This window comes from Streptopelia decaocto, assembly GCF_964273445.1.
Source record: "Streptopelia decaocto genome assembly, chromosome: 12".
In the NCBI taxonomy this organism is placed as follows: domain Eukaryota; kingdom Metazoa; phylum Chordata; class Aves; order Columbiformes; family Columbidae; genus Streptopelia; species Streptopelia decaocto.
The window spans coordinates 1902276-1921605 of NC_138667.1; the positions used below are offsets into that span (position 1 = coordinate 1902276).

The following is a 19330-nucleotide window of genomic DNA, read 5'->3' on the forward strand; positions in this document are numbered from 1 at the left end:
ATTAATTAAGAAAGCATTTAACTGCGTTGCTTTTGTTGAGGCTTTGTCATTACAATTAGTTTATCAGCCAACAGGAGAAACATCAGCCTTTGCAGTTGCTTGGAGCGCAGCAAAACACCTATAATTAATTTCCCTTTCCGCAGCAAGTGTTTTGCTGTGACCTACCTTGGGGACTTGCCTTTCTCCAGGTGCGCCAACCACAACAGCTCTGGAAACACCCAGCCAAAGGGACCCCAGGAGGCCATCGGATAAGAACACCATGTCCCCTCTAGTCCATCAGAGGCAACCACGTGTGGATAGCAGCTCTTTTCAGGAAAGCACCCTGGCCAGGCGCCCTGACCTTGCTGCAGGGTTAATGGGGTTGAGTCCCGTGGTCTCTCCATGGCCACCCTGCCAGGCTCCTGTGCCACCCTCTGCCACGTCCCCATGTCTCATGGCACCTGCCTCCCTGCGCCAGCGCTGGCGTCCTGCCGTGGAGTGGCACGGGTGCCACAGCTCCTGCCTGAGCGGTGCATGCACGTGCATGCCCCGTGCACGGACCCGAGGCGAGCAGCAACGCGGCTGCTCCGGCACCCAAACCCCCAGCACTGGCTGGAGGAGAGGGGATGGCTGGGAGGCAGGATAAGCCCACGGGATGCTGAGCTGCCTCTTCAGATGGGGGCTTGAGCACTGTCCTGGAATCCTGCCGCAGCTCAGGCACGGCTGGGCGAGCCGCAGGCTGGCCCCTCCGACAGCAGCGCTGCCTGCTCCTGCCCCTGCTGGGGCACCTGCAGCTCTTCCGTCCTTCCTTCGTTCCCTGGCAAAGCTGATGTCCTGGCGGGCAGCGCGCTGGTGAAGCAGACAGGTTGCGCTCCCAGGGTCGCAGGCTGCAGTCCTGCAGTCCTTCTATAGACCAGGCTGCAGGTGACTTCCCGACGGCTGCAGACAACTGCAGCCCCGGCACCCCCAGCCCCATGGTCCCAGGCCCGTGTAGCCCCTCGCAGCCCCGGTGCACGCACCCCCAGGCACAGCACCAGGAGGGGCCGGCAGCCCCCGCTCAGCAAGTGGGTCAGCTATATATAAATGGAGCAGCCTCAGCAGCGCCAGTACCAGGCACCTTCCTGCCTTGCATCATTGCCACCCTAAAAACCACAGCCTGGAGACGGGGGCTGGCTCAGCTCGGGCTGTGGTAGACATGAAACGCTGCCATGTTGCCAGATTCATTGCTGAATTCTCTTATTTTCAGCTATCCCCCCTGAGAGCCCCCAGCCCCATGCCCTGCTCAGCCAGGGCAGCTGCCATGGAGGCTGCGGGGGGACCAGGTGGGACCGATGTCCACAGAAGGGATGCTCACAGGAGGCGATGGCTGCAAGCTGTGTGCGTACTCCTCCATACAGAGCAGGCCCCCAGGAGGGAGATTTCCATTTCTTTTCATTGAAACCAGCTGCCCCAGCTCCCGTGCACCCAGGCAACAAGCTCAGGACCTGTCATTAAGGCTGGGTGGGCAGCCCAAGGCGCACAGGTGTGCCCGCTCAGCAGCACGCAGGGTGACACTGAGCAGCCCCAGGGCAGCACATCGCTGGGTAAGGACTTTGTGCAGGAAGAACCTGCAACTGGGCAGTTCAGTCCCAGTATCCCCAGTGAGCTGCACCCCAAGGGCAGATGTGTTCCCCAGTGCAACCCGCCGCCCTCAGCCGCACTGCCGCAGTTTGGGGGTGTGGTAAATGCGGCGCTGAAGCCCTGGTGAGGCATGGTTTGGGGTGTTTTGGGTGGCTGCCCCCTCCGCAGCCGCACCAGCACCATGCAGGACGAGAGGGCTGGTGTTCATCCTGCACCCCCGCGAGCAGCTGGAAAAGCCCTTTGCAGCCTGCAAGTCTCCAGCTGTCTACAGTCCAACATCACCAACTTCTCACCCAGCCTGGAGGGTTGGTTATTAGGGAAAAACACTTTAATGAGGCAGCTCATTAAAGGCAGGAACAGATTAGCCCAGGAACCTGAGGAACTCTGTGACTGCCGAGTTCAAGAAGAGGAGAAATAGGCCTTTCCCTGGCAGGGTAGGAGGTGCTGCCTCAAAGCAGCGGGCTGAACCCACGAATCCTCAAAGCCCTTTCAAAGCCCCGCACCCTCCCAGGAGTCTGCATGAGCTCTGAAGATGGAAAATGCTGGGAAGGGAGGACCATGGCTTGAAAAACCTAAGAAAACACCCACTAAAATACAAGTGGAAAATACTCCATCCCGGTAGTCAAGTTCAGGCACTGCCTCCTCTACTGATCAAGCAAAATCCCAGCACCAGCGTGGACTTCCAGCAGCGATGCTCCAGGGAGAAAGCCTCCGGCATGACACAGCCCCGCTGGAGGGGAGCGACGTGGGAGGAGAGGCAGGAGGCAAGCAGAGTTCAGAGCTATGGTCACCAGAGAAAAAATAACCCTGGAAAAAGAATCCCACTCCATTTCCCACTGCAGAGAAAGGTTTGCAGATCTCCTCTTTCCACCACCGAATGAAGCGTTGGCGAGCAGTGCAGCACCCCGGGAGGTTGAGGTTACCTCAAAGCCACTTGGGCAGCAAGGAGAAGAATCAGGCCCATGCAACGGCCATTATGGACAAAGGTGGGAGCAGCGCTGCTGAAGACAACTTTGTGAGCAGGTACTATTAATAGCAATACTATAGCGCTTTTTCTTTTCCGTTTTTGCTTTCTGCAAGGCTCTCTCTGGGATTGGTGAACGCTAATGGATTGGGCCCTGCTACAACGCCAGGGAAGCGCCCGCGCACTCACCTCGCTGGAGCCCAGCAGCGGAACGATGCCCTCGAGGAATGAGACCAGCAACAAGCGGCCAACTGAGCCGGCCACCCGCCACCACCATAGCACACCAGTGCTGGCCACCCGCCACCACCGCGGCACAGCAGTGCTGGCCACCCGCCACTACCATAGCACAGCAGTGACAGCCACTCGCCACCACCATAGCACAGCAGCGCCGGCCACCCGCCACCACCATAGCACAGCAGCGCCGGCCACCCGCCACCACCGCGGCACACCAGTGCCAGCCACCCGCCACCATCGTGGCACAGCAGCGCCGGCCACCCGCCACCATCGTGGCACACCAGTGCCGGCCACCCGCCACCATCGTGGCACACCAGTGCCGGCCACCCGCCACCACCATAGCACACCAGTGCCGGCCGGGCGCGCAGACCGAGCATCCCATGTGGGAGCTGCTGGCGAGGCTGCCACCGCGCTGGTTTCCATGACGACTTCAGCACTCGGCGCGAGATGGAGATGACGGGCTCAGCCAGGAAAGTAACTGAGCGGAGCTGGCATCCTCCGTCTGCCGCGGCCGGCGGCACAGCCCTGCGCAGCCGGCTGGCACAGGGTGAAGCCCGGGGAGCTTCAGGGCATCTGGGTCCTCCTTGTGTTACGGGGCATGTGCTGGCTGCCAGTTGTCCCTGTGAAGTGGAGCCTGCCCATCCCATCGGTCCCTCTCTGACACCTCCACAAAGCGCAGTCCAGGTCTCAGCCCCAGCCCCGCGCTGGCTGGGTGCGCACCCAGCACCAGAGCACCCAACAGCAGAGCACCCAACAGCAGAGCACCCATCACCAGAGCACCCATCACCAGAGCACCCAGCCCCATTTGTGTCCCCGGCTCTCGCCCTGGTGCTGCTTTCCCACTGCTGGTGGGGCTGTCTCCCCAGCGGCACCACCTCGGAGCGCACACATCCATTCACACCCCGGCTCGCGGTGCTCAGCTCCTCTCTACAGCCCAAGGAGACACTGCAGGCTGGGGATGAGCTGGCACCGGGGCCAGCCAAGCCCAGCAGTACCAGCCTGCACCACGACAGCCCTTACCCTCACCAGCCCTCAGCCCCAACAGAGGCTTTCCCTGGCTCCCAGGTAACCTAAGATCCAGCGCTCCAGCCAGACACGCTCAGTCGGATGCCCAGGGACAGCGCAGAGCAGCAGGGAACCAAACACCTGCAGCTTATGACCCCCACTGGTACAATCCCCCCAGCCCCAAAAGGCACCGGCGCCCCGCCGAGGAGCGCTCCTGAGGGACCATGTCCCTTGTCAGGCCACCGCGTGTGGCCGCTGCTTTCCAGGCTGCTGGCGCGGAGCGCGGGGCTGCGGCAGCGCGGCTGGGACCCCCGGCACCCCCTCCCACCGGATCCTGCCGTGCACACTTTTATTCCAGCAGTGCAATTAGCCTTGCTGACCCCTGAAATCCTCAGCCTCTCTAAGCAGCCATGCATTAAATCCCGGATCCAAGAGTGGAAATAGACTTCGTAAAAGGCTTACGGCCCTATTTATTACATTTCACGCATGACGGAGCCCGACAGCACAGCGACGGCGCTGCGGTTGGTGCTGGCTCTGCCTCTGTGCCAAGGCAGATGGACAGACAGACAGGCAGGTTTGGAGCAGGCAGCAGAGCCTTGGCGGGTGTCTCCTCCCAGCTGGGCTTTGGTTGCCAGCTGAGTGCTTCCTGAGACGCAGGCAGGCAGGGATATCGATCTAGATGAAAGCTAACACTGCTCTCGGGGCTGGGTAACCGTATCTACTGCACATTTGTATTCCTTAGAGCAGGGCAGGAGGGCTGCAGCCATCTGCTGGAGCGGCTCGGGGATCCTGGGGATGCTGCAAGCCCTCTGACCGCATCTCCAGATCTCCAGCACCGCCTCCTCCCATTTCAATGCGCAGCTTTTACCTTCTCTATTTCACCTCCACCTTGCTACAGCCAAATAACACAGACCGCAGGAGGGCATCACCAAAACAGCAGGGTCCTTCACTGATGCTTCCCCATGGGTGCTCCTGCCCTGGTGGGATGGCAGAGGTGGCAGAGGACCCTGCACAGCAACTGAGCACTGGCAGGAGGCTGCAGAGCTCTGAGCATGGCGAGGGACAGGGATGGGCAGCAGAGAGACAGGGAGGTGGTCACACACGCCTGCATCCCCCAGCCATGGTGTGCAGGGGAAGCAACAAGAAAAACACAGGGATGAAGGCTCAAATAGCTGAGAGACCCTCTGCTTTCCCACATCAAACAGCAGGAATCCTCCCACATGTCTCCATCAGGGCCCGAATCAGCAGACAGATGAGGGAGCCCCTGCAGCAGCGCTGGGCGGTCAGGCTCTCGCTGTCAGTGCTGCAAAGCGCGGAGGAGCAGAGGGGGCACACGGCAGCGCTGCAGAGGCTCGAGCAGCACACCGTGCGCTCCTCACCCCGAGTCCCCGGGACACTGGCACAGACAGACACAAACAGCAGCTCCCCGCTTCCTCGGAAGGGACCCACAGCATCCTCATTACAGGGCAGTCAGAGACATCAAGAAACAAAAGCAAAGGCCACCCTGTGCACCTCTGAGATACTTGGTTTCCATCAAAATCTGGTGCAACGCGCAAGCCTTGCTGATCCCAGGCGGCACAAGGGAACCTCACCGTGCCATGTGGGCAAGCTAGCGAGGTGCGCAGACCGGCCAGCAAACCCGGCTCTCGTGCTCACTCCAAACGCAACGAGGGGTCTTGTGCGTGTGCAGAAGCGGGTCCACGGGATGCGCACGATGCCCGGATGCTGCTGCTGCCGACATCTCAGCCACGCGCATGGGTCCCAGTGCCCGCCAGGGAGGAGAGTGCGTGTCCCTGGCGGGGGAAATGGCACTAGCGGGGCATCCCTCAGCTCAGCATTTCAAAGGGTCATTCCCATGTCTTTCACTAAAAGAGCTCAAAGGCCTTTGACGCCTGCAGTGCCGTGTACACCTCTTGAGCAGCAGGACCTTCGCCATCCCTTGCCTTTCCCAGCCCGTGTCGCACCACTGGCTCTGCTCCAGCAGCCCTGAATGATCCCCGAGGTGCCACATCCCCACGAGACCCTTTGGCAGGGCAGGACCCTGCGGTTTCACTCTGTAGCTCAGCTCTGCTCCTGTGCTCCAGCACAGCTCCCTCCTCCAAGGGGAGGCGATGGCACGTTACCAAACAGCGTGTTTGGGCATAGATGGGCTCTGGCCTCAAAAGGCACAGAGACATTTAGAAAAAAACCCTGCAGTTCACATCTCAGCAGGTTCCTGTTGCCCCACCAGTCACTGCCACGAGCTCCCCGCAGCCCCAGGGTAGCTGCAAGCCCACCCTGTAATGGCAGGGGAATAACCCTCCCGGCTTGACCGAAAGAGGTTTAAATTCCCCCTGACATCCATCCACAAAGGTCCCATACCCACCAGGGCACTCGCAGGCTAATCCTCCCTCCAGAGCAGCTGCTATATTTAGACATCTAAATGCGACAGAGTGGCTCTTTCCAAAAAATAGTTAGTTTGGGTTACATAAATACAGAGAGAAACTTGAAAGCTGTGTTTCCAGGTCCTTGCGCTGCCATAAGTGAGCAGCAGAGACAAGGACAGTCTCCTCCCGATAATCTGCCTTTATTTTCGACTCGGCCGCATGTGTGGTGGGCTTCCAGCTCCTCCGGGCAGCAGTCAAGCCCTCAGACACCAATGGGAAGAAAGGCATCAGGAGCTTCTGATGCACTAACACAGCAATGGAGAATCCATCCCTGCAGGCAGCACAACCGATAGCACAGCCAGGAGTCAACTGAAGTAAATACACCGAGCAGCTCCAGCCCTCCCCATCCTGACAGTCCCCGTGACACCCCTCCCTGCTCAGCTGCCGGTTTCCTTCCTCCTGCATCCACTTCCACATCCCAAAGCCTCTGGTGCCAGAAGGAAGCAGAGATAGAAGTGCCTGAGCACGTCCCAAACAACCCCGGGGCTGCGGGGCGGGGGCTGCGGGGCGGGGGCTGCCCCTGCTCCCAGCTTGGTGCAGGGTGCTGGGGATGCTGGTCACTGGTCACCAGCAGCGTCCCCACCAGAGCTGGGTGACAACATGCACTGTGGGGCTTTCTGGGGACATGTACCACGTGCTTTCGTTTTCAAAATATATATAAATAGACATAGTTACTCCTTCCTAAAAGGACATGGCAACAAGAAAATATAAAGTAAGGAAAAAAAAAAAAAAGCTCAAATACCATCCAACCTTTCAGCCTGGGAAAACCACACAGTTCTCATAGGTCTGAGCTCTGTTACCTGGGAAATGGGTTTCAGCACCCAAACCCCACATGTGTCAGTCTCCTGGTGGGGCCCACACAGAGGCAGAAACTTCCTTTTTAAGAAAAACATCTGCAATTTTTTCTCTTCAGTATTAGCACAGCTAGGTCGTGTGCAAGCTGGCTCTTAAGGAGACACGATGCTGCTTGGTTTAAATCTCCAGCTATGCAAAGCTCTGGGGTTTCTACTGTTTAAGAGGTGTAAAAATCCTCCTGTCATTAAGATGCTGGAAGGTGGCTCTGAGCCACACACACCTCACACAGGCCCCGGGGCAGGGGGAAAGGAAAGCAGCTAAGCAGCCGCGCTTTAAAGGGAGCCGACAGCAATGCAAAGTTTAATTAGCTTGAAGCCAAGGGCCATGGAAGGTGCAAACATTCACACCGCAAGTCCCGGGAAATCAGGAGAGAGGGACTTGAGCTGGAGCAAAGTTCGGTCCCACCGTGCTGGGCGCCAGGTGAGCAACCTCTGTGTGCCAGGAAAGGGGACGACGTGCTCGCCGGGCACGAACCGCGGCGCAGCACCGGTGTCCTGCCCTGCCCTCCGCCAGCGCCGACCACGAGCAGCCGGAGCCGCCGTCCTGCCCGCAAAACGCGTGGAGCCGAGGGAGCGCGGCTGCGCCGCCGCTGCGGGCACGCGGTGCGCACCCAGGGCTGGGCACGGACGCGCCAGAGCCTGTCCCTGCTCCAGACTTCAAGGGAACCTCCAGTTCCTTGCCGTTATTCCAGCGCACGCACAACCATCTACCCCGGTGGCAACCAGCCACTAAGCCAGCGCGGCTGCTGCGGGGCTGACTGGAGCTCAGCCCCATCGGTCTCGTGTGCGTGCGAAGGGTCATGGTGGTGTCCTGCTGGGACGCTTCCCATAACACCCCACAGCTACATTTGCACTTTCTTCATTTAAAAAAAATAATAATGTAACTCCTACCCAGGCACTCTGGCTAAAAAGAAAGCAAGAAAGGGCTCAGCCAGAATGCTGCTGTGGCTGGGGGACAGCTGTGGCTGCTCGGGCTGCGGGTCCCCTCGCGGCAGGACAACCAGGTCCCCAGCTGTCACTTGCATGCAGCAAAACCTGCAGTTCCCCCTCATGCAGGCAGGAGGGAGGAGAAGAAACAGGATTAGAGGCAGCTGGGCTTCCTTCCGCGCACGAGGCGCAGCCCAGCACGCTGCCCCGGCTCAGCGCAGCCCCAGCACCCCCGCCTGCGCCAGGATGCTCTGCCCGCTCCCCTTCAGCTCCCCCCACCACAGGATTTCCTTGCTCTTGATGCGCATGAAAATTAGGAAATGAGGGCTCCTCAGGGACTAGGTGGGGAAGGCAGCGTTTGGCGGGGGGAAAGGATGACACCTCCCACACCCCTCTCCCGCCGCCCCATACACTGGGGTCAGATGGGGTCCCGCAGCCTCCCCAAACAAAGGCTGGGGAAGCAGAAGCGACAGTGGCGATGAACTCTCTGCAAACTGGAACAGGAACACGGGGCTGTTCCGGCCGGCGTGCTCCCTGCCGCTGCAGGCAGCGACCGCAGGGCGCAGGAGCGGTGCAGAGGAGGAATTCAGAAAATGCATCTCCGTGAAGATAGGCTGCCCTGCAACCACAGCAAGAGCTCCAGGCACTCGTTTTATTCTCTGCCACCTCAGCACAAAAACATCCATATAAAGCATGTGCCGCTCTGTCCCAGGGGAGGGGAAAAGTGTCACATCAGCCCCCCTGGCGCACCAGGGTCTCTCTGTCTCGGCCCCCATCACACCGGCTCCCGCTCGCCAAGGGCAGAGCCTCCTGCTCCCAGCTGTGAGCGCAAACACTGGGCTGCCTGGGCGAGCAGGGTGCATGGGAATGGTGGGTACGCACAGGCAGGTATAAAAAGCTCCTGTGATACTCCAGCAGGACCCTCATCGTGCTCCCCCAACAAAGGTGATGGTATGGGGGGCACTTGGTAGGCACCCAGCAGCTGCCAGCTTGGCCTGGGGGCGGCAGGGGTGCAAGGTAAGCAAAGCATTTTCCCTAAATCCCCAGTGGGATCAAAGGTTACCCCCCAGGGCTGCCACAGTCTCCACACCCCTAACCAGCAGATACCAGACTTGCCACATGGGCGACGTCTCCCCAGGAGGTTTCCAGCTCTTACAGGGCCAAAGAAGATCTCCAGCTTTTTTATTTCCCTGTCTTAATTATGAAACGAACCTATGTAACGTAGCAATTCACAGCAGCTTGACCCTGGCGAGGTGCAGCGAGACAGAGCACGGGAAGGAGAGGGCTGATCAGACCCCAAGCGCAGCCAGATCTGTGCAAAGTCCTTCAGCGTTTCTTGGAAGCTCCCATTATGAAAAAAAGCAGTAAATAAATAAATAAATAAATAGCCAGAGCTCAGGAAAAGTGCTGAAAAGCAGAACAGCCAAGTGATAAGGGAAGGGAAACACATTGGCTGGACGATCACCCCGTGCCTATGGTGCGGCTGCCCCTGGAAGTAGGTCAGTACCTCACCTGACCACCCGCCCCATTAACCTCAACCTTTAGTCTCTGGCTCATTCCTACAAGCAGAGGCCGCTTAAAACATCCCCTTCCAGGTGCTCACAGAGCGTGGTTGGCCAGGCAGCGGGCAGGTGGTGAGAACTTACCCTCCCCAGCACAGCACGTGGGCAGGGGAGCCCACTGCCTGCTCTTGGGGTGCGGGCAGGGGGCTGCCCCAGCCCGTGCCCCCCCAAGGACGAGGAATGCCACGTGGCCGGGACCATGACGGTCATCCCGGCACAGCCGCGCTGGCAGCGGTGGCTCCGGCATGTACAAAGTTCCCCCGCTGCTAAATCGCTTCAGGCTGCCAAGCAGTCACGAGAAATCTAAGCCCGCGCAGGGTTGCCATGGAGCAGGGCTCTGCCACGGGAGCCCAAAGCCGATTCCTCCCGCAAAGGCGTTTGCCGACCGAGGCCCTGCCAGCACCTCGTGTCCCTGGCTCTTCTCGCCCCGGCTCCTTGGTGATGGCAAAGGAGTACAACATGCGCGTCCCAGAGCAGCCTCGTCTCTGGGGACAGCGCTATCCCAGCAGAGCCAGGGCCCCCCCTGTGCCAGAGAGCCCCACATGGCACCTGTGCTGAGCGTGCCCTGCAGGGATGGTGCCCCTCACGCCGGGGACACCATCCCCAAGGCCATCGGCAGGCAGAAGCGGTGGCTTTGGTGGCGTTTGCCCTGCAGGCACTGGGCAGCGAAGGCACGGGCTGTCCCCGCGCAGCCTCCGCACCGGCTGGATGGGTGACGTCCCCCGTGGGTGCCGGCACATGCTGGCCAAGGGAGAGCATGCCGTTGCTGGCACTCTGCCTGCTGGCAACACGGACACAGGGCTCCCGTGCTCTGCCACGAGCTGCACCCCAAGCCCACCATGGGGAATCTCTGAGCCTGGCGGGCTCAGCACACTGGCAGCACAGCAAACCGCCCGCCATGAACCAGCCGCTGCAGCCCCAGCCCCAGCGCCGTGCCAGGCACTGCAGGACCCATTCCTCAAAGCCAAGAAGGGGTTTGGGGCAGGAAGAGCATCCCCAGGGCATCGTTCGTTGGACAACCGACAACACTGAAATGCCAGAGCAAGTGGAGTTTCTAAGTACAAACAGGCTTTTGACATTGGAAAGGTTAATGTGGGAGAGAGATCTATCTCCTTCACAAAGCTCCCTTTGCTGGAGGCACTAGGTTGAGACCTTAATTATTCACCTGTTGGAGAGGTGCCTTTCCATTATGGCACGAGACTGGAGCAGGGATGTGCGGGGAGGAAAGCCCACGGCACGGGCAGCGCTGGAGCCCTGCCAGGGTGGGGAGCACCCGGGGATCTGCTCCAAAGCCGGGGGTGCCGGCAGGCAGGAGTGTGGAGGGGCTCCCCGAGGGGGCGGATTTCAGGCTCGCCCTCCTTTCCCCCGCAGCTGCTCTCCTGGCTCCGAGTGGCGCCACACTCGCCATCTCCCGCAGCCACCGCTGCAGCTGCCGGCATCCTCAGCAACCGCCACCACCCGCCTTGCAAACGCACCGGCACGGCCTCTGCTAAATGCCACCATGCCACAGCCTCCCAGTGCCACCCGCAGACAGCGAGGGGGTCTCCAGCCCCCGCAACGCAGTGGCCCTTCAACCCAAGCTGCCGCAACTCAGCCAGGCTGCAGACACACTGTGCACGGGCCTCTGGGCTGCCTCAGTCATCCCGACCACCCAAAAATCTTTGAGAGAAAAGCTGCGTAAAAAGAAGAATATCAGTCTGCTCAGCGAGGACTGTCAGAAATTCGGGATGCATCCCTACGTCACTATCAGCAGTAACAATCCTGATGGACTGCTTTTCCACCCGGGGCTTCACTGTGCCTCCCGCGCTCATCAATGGATTAAGCTGTTAGCAGGAAGCTGAGAAGTTAAAGAGAGAATATTGTATTTCAGTTCATGTGATCTTTAAGCATCTCTCTGAGAAGCAGCCTGTTGGTTTGGGTTTTTTTTCCCCTGCTGCACTCTGTTTGGAGTTCTTAAACAAATGGAAGCTGTAAGATCGAACTGTCTCTGCCTCTTGCGAGGATGCTGAGCGCTGCCGGCCGCTCCGCGGTGCTCGTGGCAGAGCCGCTGGGCTGGCACTTCCCAGCGCCTGCTACCAGCAGACGAACCAGCTCCAAACAGCTTTATGGCTCCGAGTGACAAAAAGTGGCACAAAACAGATCAAGCGGGCCCAGAAATGACATGTTTTGAATCTCAGCAAAACCAAATCACTTTTTTGTTTTCAAAAAGGGAAAAGGAGTTGTCAGGAGAAGGGCAGACATCAAGTGAAAAACCCTGATTTTCTTTCTGTAGCAATGCAGGTACCACGTGAACCACCGCTGGCCTCGATATTTAAATAGAGGTTAGCAGGCATCTTCAGCAGAAGCCCATATAATTAAGGGACTGATACAAATACCATGTCAAACCTTCACCATGCATGTCCCCGAGAGCCCATCTGACACAAATACCACGTCAAACCTTCACCGTGCATCTCCCGGTGAGCCCTTCTGCGGATTCATCCCCTGCAGAGGAAGGAATCCCCTGGCACCCGCACGCACCCAACTGCAAAACCTACTGCAAAAGCAAGGACTGGGGAGGAGCGTGGGGAAGAGAGGAGGGGAGTCAGAGTTCCTCAAGATTTCCACGAAGGAAACAGCTAATATTCATGATCTCGTGGCCTCCTGACATTGTAGCCTCGCAGGATAATCTGATCTTGTGCTGGAGCGCTGGGGACTTTGCGGAAGCAGCGTTCGGGCTTCATTGAGGAGTCAGTAACCCGGTTGTAAGCAGAGGCTCGTACAGTAGTAATGGGGAGGGACGCCAGCGGCCGCCCGGGCCCGCCCCCCGCTCCGTTACAGCGCAGGCATGTGACAGCAGCCCCGGCTGGAGCCCTCCCTGCACTTTCATCAGAGGTTAAGGTACAAGCACAACACATGCTTACAACTTCAGGCTTTTCTTAAGCAAATCCATGCAAATCATAGCTGGGGAGGGGGGGATTTTTTTCTTTCCTTTATTTTTTTCTTCTTTTCTTTTTTCCCCAGCCTTTAACCCCACTGTGCGCGCGGGACGGAGAGGAAATGCAATTATCAGAAGCAGGCGCGGGCGGGAGAGCAAACACAGGCTGCACAGCAGCAGGCTGCTCTCCCTCTCCCTTTGCTGCTCTCCACGTTATGCACCCTGCAGACGTCAAACTAGCACTGTGTGCCCATACCTATACCGCTCCCTCCAGTATAGTGCACATAGGGGAGAACGAGACAAAAAGAGAGCTCAGGCACAGCAAACCATACTTTAAGAGATGCCATAAAAATGGTCTCATTTAATCACAGGCCATTCTGCAGTCCCAAATTTTGCAGGGGATATTCACAACATGGTGGTTTTGCACCACAGAAGGATGACAATTCTCAGGGTTTTTCTTTCCCCCTAAGTAGTCCCTTTTTGAAACAAGATTCCTAAATTGGCATGTCAAATGCTGACAGAAAAAGCAAAACGAAAGGAGCCTTGCGATGTGTGCTGCAATCACATGAGCTCTTCATTTCGTGTTAAGCATGTGGAGAACAGGCAGGTTATTGCAGGAAGAGGAGCCAGGAACTTTCACCTGCCCGGGGAGCAGCAGGTCTGGTGAGAGCCGCAGCCTTTCTGCCACTTCCCAGGGATGCCATCCCATACACCCAGCTGCCTCTTCTCTAGCCGACGGTTCCCTCAGCATTAATAAATCCATCCAAATCAGAAAACACAAACCGCTTACAAAATCTTCTCGGCCTACTTCTCACCCTTCCTGACCCTTCTGCTGTAATCAACCTGTCAGCAGCTCTTCGTTAACAACCAAAGACGCCACCTCCCCCCGGCTCTGCCCCCAGCGAGCTCCGGGTCCCGTGCCAAGCGGGCGGCTCTGGAGCTGGTGCATGAGAGGAGAGGCGCCGGACCACATCAATCTAGCTGGTGGCAAGACCTGCCTGGTTCTGTCTGGCACATGTACCAGGAGCAAATCTGATTTACCAAGCCTTGAGATCTTATTTGTTTTGAACCCAAACAGCAGGATTAGTCCCCGTCCCGTTCCTCACACACACGGTCCCGCTGTTTGCAATCAGGTGAGAGAGCAAGGGTTGGGATGAATGTGCTAGCTTCACAATCGAAGCTATTTTGTAATCTGTTGTTATGAAAGTGAAGGGCTGGAGGGATGATATATAACTACAGAAAACTCTTCCCACTTGCACCAGTCTCATCAATCCAACTGCAAAATGCGCGGTTGTGCTCCAGATCAGTCACGGCTCTTGCTACTGCCCGGCTTATTGTATAGCGCCAGTCTTCCACCCCCCAAAATGGAAAAGCATGCAAGCCCTATAGCCAGCACGGCTCGCTCTCGTGATTGTGCGGGAGCTGCCAAGGAGCCTTAATCTGATTTTAATACCCAGCTCAGTCCAAAAGCGAGCCCATCCACATTTTGGAGCCGCTGACTCGCAGCACCGAGACCCCTCTCCCTGTCACCCGCCCCGTTCCCAAACCGCCATCCCCCAAGATCCCAGCCCGTATGCGTGTAACTGACGCTCGGCATGACTCATCCCACAGCCCGGCTCTTATCAGCCCCTACCGCGCAGCCCCCTGCGGAGCGCCCCCCCGCACCGCGGCGTCCCCCTCCCCACCTCTGCAGCGGGGGGGCTGTTGCAAAGGGGTGTGGGGGGGGGGTGCCAAAACCGATCGACCCATCAACTTGTCCCCCTCCCTCCCAAATTCCCCGCGCGGGGGGGGGACGCGGGAGTCCACGTGCGAATGGTGCTGAAAGCGCCGGCGGGGCTGCGGGGCGGCTGCCGCGCCAGGGCCGCCCCGAGGCCACGGGCACGGAGGGAGCTGCGGGGGCGGCCGCGTTCTGCGCCTCCCCCCGCCCCTTATTTCCCCCTCTGCGCATCCGTGGAGCAAACGGGACCCCCGCAGATCCTCCGGGCACCTGGGGTAAGAGCCGGCCCCCGCACTTCCCCCAGAGCGGGGATGCGGGAACCAGCTTTTCCCCTCCATGTGCCCGGGAAGCGGGGAGTCTGCCGCCTTCCCCCCGGCAAGTTGCACCGCGCTGCGGAGCCGGACAGCAGAGCCCCTGCACCGCCTGCCCTACCTGGCTGTCAGCGAGGTAACTGAAGACGAAGGAGGAAAGATCCTCATCGAGCAGAGAGCTGCAATCCGGCCCCGGCTCCGCCATCTTCCACCTCCGGCTGGGGCTGAGGCGGCACCGAGCATGCAGCAGGCGCGGCGGCGGCGGGGAGCCGGGCGGCCGGCGGGGCGGAGCCGCCCGCAGCCCCCGCCCGCCGGCTGCGGAGCCGGGGAGGGCGGCGGAGGAGGGACGGGGGCGGGAGGGGGCGGCCGCGGGGGGGAGTGCCCCGTGGGGCTTGCGGCCACGCGCGGGACACGCACCCACTTTAAGCACTGCTGTGCGCAGCTTAGAAGTGCCCGCCCTTAGAAGTGGGGGCACCCCGGGGTGCTGCCAGCGTCACAGTGCACTGCTCAACAGTCCCCAGATCACCCCGTGTTGAGATACATAAACCCTGAGGGCTCGTGTTGAGCAGAGGGTCACATCCAGGCTTGACCGGGGACGCTTCCATGCTTGCAGAGTGCACCATGGGGCTTGCAGCCACACATGGGGCACAAGCACCTTCCTGCAGGACATGCACCCACTTTAAGCACTGCTGTGTACATCTTAAGAGCCCAGCCCTTACAAGTGGGGGTACCCAGCACCAGCGGGCACTGCTCAACAGTCCCTAGATCACCCCACCCTGAGATACACAAACCCTGAGCGCAGTGTGGTCACTTCCAGGCTCGGTGGGTCTGCACTGGAGTGGGGCCAGGTGGCTGAGAGCAAAGAGCAACAAGAAGGAAAAGACCTGCAGGTTTCTCTCGTTTGCATCTCAGTGCTCATCCCACTGTTGCTGCGAGCATCTTGATGTCATGCACATCATTTTTCTGTCTCAGGTTTTGAGGTGTATGCTAAAAGCCATTTCAGAAATAATTAATGACAGGACCAAAAATCTCATGAATGTGCTGTTTACTTACCTGTAGCAATTACATGGGAAAGAGCATGGTTTGGCACTGCAGCCTGAATTAGCTGATACACAACCAACCAAGTGGCAACACCTGCAGCTTAATGGCTCCAGATTCTCAAATGCCCTCAGGTGGATCAGTGTAAATGGCTGATGAAGCAAAGCAATATGGAGCGATGTAGGTGTTGGGCTCCAATGGGTGAATAGAAGGTGCTCTTTCCTCTGGTAGGAAAGGCTTGTTGCCTATCTGTGTTCTTGCCTTGCTATTGTTTCAAAGGGAGAGCTGTTTCTAGCCACTCTTTAATACCCTCCAGTCCCGCTTTGGTTCAGTACATGCCATGAACACCATGCAATGTAGCAACACTGGATTTTCCCTGATGATCCCAAGCCTTGCATCAAAACATGTCAGCACCCAGCGTGTGTAATATCATATGGCTGGTGGGAGCTGGGCTGGGACAAAGCTGCTGCCAACTCTTCCTCATTGCCGCAGCACTTTATTACTAATTACCCTTATGAAGTGCTGAAACAGTCACCCAAGGTGCTTTTCAAGCTGATCTGCCAGCGATGAAACTTCTGTTCCCGTGGGTGGGAGCTCTGGGCGCAGAAAGGCGGCTGCGGGGATGCGGCTCCCGGCAGGCCCAGCGCGGCCCCGGCCAAGGAAACTTCCTTGCTCTGGGGCACGTGCAATTTCCTGCAGACCAAGGCTTGAATCCCCAGTTGATCCTGCTGGCCAGTGACCTGGAATGCATTCTCCCCCTAGTCTCCACTTTGCAGAAGATGCAAGCTCTGCTATCTGTGGAGACAGGAGGTGCGCTGAGAACAGGAGGGATGTTTGCCCTGTCAGAGGAAGAAGCAGGACTGGAGGGCCTCACTGTCAAAGCAGTCCTTTGGGAGGAATTTGCTGCACAAAAGGCGAGGTTCTTGTTTGAGTATCTCGTGATTTCCTTTAAACCAGTTGTGCTCAGATAGGAAGTAACTATTCATGGGAAGTACTTGTGAAACACTCTAAAATCAAGCTGTGCATAGCCATGTGTTTCAGAAATACCTTTTCCCATCTGGTGTGTGCAAGCAGAGTTCCTTTCTCCTTGCTTTCTAACCCAAGAAGACAAGCCCTTTACAGTCCTCGAGTAGCACAGCTCATGGGCCGTGGGGTGCAGTGATCCACATGGTGGGCTCGGCCAGGATCTCGGCAGCACCGAGGAGAACGAGAAAAGCAGAGCCCAGCCTGTGCTGCTCCATTTCTCCTCTGGACAGAGACGGGTTAGGGCTTCTTTCAGCCAAGCAGGCAAAACTGGATGGGACATCGGGGTCAGGCTGCCCTTGTCCTGAGAGGGGGTCAGACAGCAGCAGAGATGGAGCAGAACAGGGGCATCTCAGAGTGCTGGACTTGTCGCTACTTCGGGGTTTCGGTGGGATCCCGGAGGATGAAGTACAGTTGCTCATGTGGCTACAAGTCGCTGTTAACATGCTCCAACTTTTGCTGCTGACTGCTCTGGACTTCTGCATAGCGCAAGCATTTTTCTATGCCTTTTGGTTTTTGCACCTACAGAACAGAGTTCACACCACTTCCCTGCGCCCTGGAGCTGCTGGGGGGATTGTTTCAAATAACACTCCTAGAAAGGGCTTCGAAAGCACCAGGAGAGAGGCGAAGGAGGACAAGATGTTTCACCTGGTATTGTCTCCACCTTCTCAGGAGTCAGTCACATGGCAGCCTCAGAAATACCCACAGCGGGTGAAGAGGGCATTTGATCCATGGTACCCCAGTGCAGTGGTGTGAACAGGATGTTATATTCCTCGTGTGCGTGAACCCTTCCCTGTCTGCGCACAGAGTGACCGTGCAGTTTCATGAAGTGCTCACGGTTTTCCTCTTCAACCAGAACGTGAGCTTTGCAAGCAGGAGAGCTGATAGAGCGTACCTTGTATGTATGTACTCAAAGAGGTCTGAGCTGCAGCTGGGCAGAAACGAGCCCCCCAAGCCCACCCCGGTCTGCGGCCCCAGCTGAGCCAGAGCACCCTGCGGCACTGCAGCTGGGCACAGCAACGCGGGGCTAAACCCAGAGGGGCTGGGGATACGATTACCGAGGTAAAATGTAACAGGAAAATCTGCAAATGCCCTTTCAAAACAGCAGGGAACAAGTAATGTCATTAGGCCAGCAGTCAGAAGGGGACAGGGTTTGAAGGTACCCTTAGCCTACCAAAGGACATATGTGGGACAGGGGCTGGAGCCAATGAGCGGCAGCTGGGCAGGAGACACCCCGCGCTCTGCAAACTCCCGCCTTAGGTTTCATGTTGCAGCTGCCCCTGTTTGTGGATGGGAAAATGTTGTAAGGACGGGGAAGCGCGGGCGGCGAGAAACAGCGGCAAATGAGGCTTCTCCGCGTTGCGACATCCCCAGCTTCTGGTGGGTCCTCGCCAGCCCCCCGTGCTGTGGCACTCTCTCCTGGGCACCAAAATTAAATGCGGTCCCAGGGGGAATTTGTGTGGCAGCCACTCCGGCTGGGGACCCAGGGGAAGGGGGCTCTGAGCTGGCGCTTGGGTAGGTTGAGGGCAGCCAAAGGGGAAGGTGCCTCCGAGGCTCTCCTGGTGTCCTCCTCTAAGGCAATCTCCATTCGTGAGGCCCCGCTCCCCACAGGGCAGCAGTGATTAGCAGTGCCGCGTCCCTGGGTTTCACTGAGTTTCTCTGCTTGGCTCCCTTCCACAAGCTCAGCACCCAGCTCAGCCTTGTCCTTCACCTGAAGTCACCATGTGCAGGGACCCAGCATCGCTTTCCCTCCACGCTTTCTGTGTCCGCTGGTTCCCAATCAGCCGTGTTCACCTGGGAGCCCCCACCTTTTCCTCCTTGGTTCATGGCATGAGGGATCCACGACGTTTAATGGTCAGCAAGGCGTGAACCTCTGGAAATGCACCCCTGATATGGCCCTTGGTCCCCATGAGCTTGGGTGGCAACTCTCGGTGTGATGTGCTCTCTGCCACAGGCTGGGGGGATGCACACGAGCAGGGTGATGTTGGACAGGGCCCCATCCTGCCTGTTTCTGCAGCCTGCTTCTCTCCAAAACTGCAGCCTTGTGCCTGCCGTGGAGCTAAACCCAGGCAGTTATCGCAGAGGAAACCTATGAAGAGAGAAATGTGGTGGTAAAGAAGTAAGAGGAGGTTGTGGATGAGCTACTAAAACAAACAGGACTTTCCCAGAGCAAGCAGCAGAGGCCAGGCTGTGCAGCGGAGGGTAGAGGAGGCTCCTGCGCGATGGCTCCTGCTGCCCACCAGCTGTGTGGGCTGAGCCAGGAGACCACGATGCCCATTGACTCCTTATGGCGTTTTCAGTGACTCATTTGTCTGCGGAAGCATCACACTCTCAGCAGCTGCAGCAGCCTGTCCTCCTCCCCAGGCTGCTCCGCCGCAGTGGGGCCAGCCAGCCCCTTCTGCCCCTGGTGCTCAGCTCACCCCACACCTCACTGTATGTGGGGGAAGAAACTCCCGGTGGCCGTTCGTGGCCTCCGTCCCCTGCCCAGCAGCACAGCACCAGAGCCCAGGTGTCTCCTCCATCCCCATCATCCTGCTGGCAGCCGCTCCTCTGCTCTGCTCCAGGAGGAGTGAGGGGCAGGGGGAAGGCTGACCGAGACCCAGACTGACCTCGTCCTCCTTTGGTGACACTGGCCTCACGCAGGGTGACTCCTCCTGCCTCTCCCTGGGATCTGCTCAGAGTCTGGTCCTGGCATCCCTGCTTTCTCTTCCTGTTTCTGTTTAATTGCCTCCTCCTGGAGATGTGCCATGATAACC

At 58.4% G+C, this 19330-nt stretch overlaps 1 protein-coding gene across 2 annotated transcripts in view; it reads right to left on the bottom strand.

The window, feature by feature from the left end:
- PPARGC1B (PPARG coactivator 1 beta) overlaps positions 1 to 14763 on the bottom strand; it is a 52673-nt gene extending 37910 nt beyond the window's left edge. For both annotated transcript variants that reach the window (XR_014185248.1, XM_082063736.1), the window contains exon 1: positions 14635 to 14763. Coding sequence is in view for 1 of the 2 variants with exons in the window: in XM_082063736.1 (XP_081919862.1) it covers positions 14635 to 14718 (84 nt within the window). In the remaining variant the exon portion in view is untranslated. The remainder of the gene's footprint in view (positions 1 to 14634) is intronic.
- Positions 14764 to 19330: the final 4567 nt, after the last annotated feature.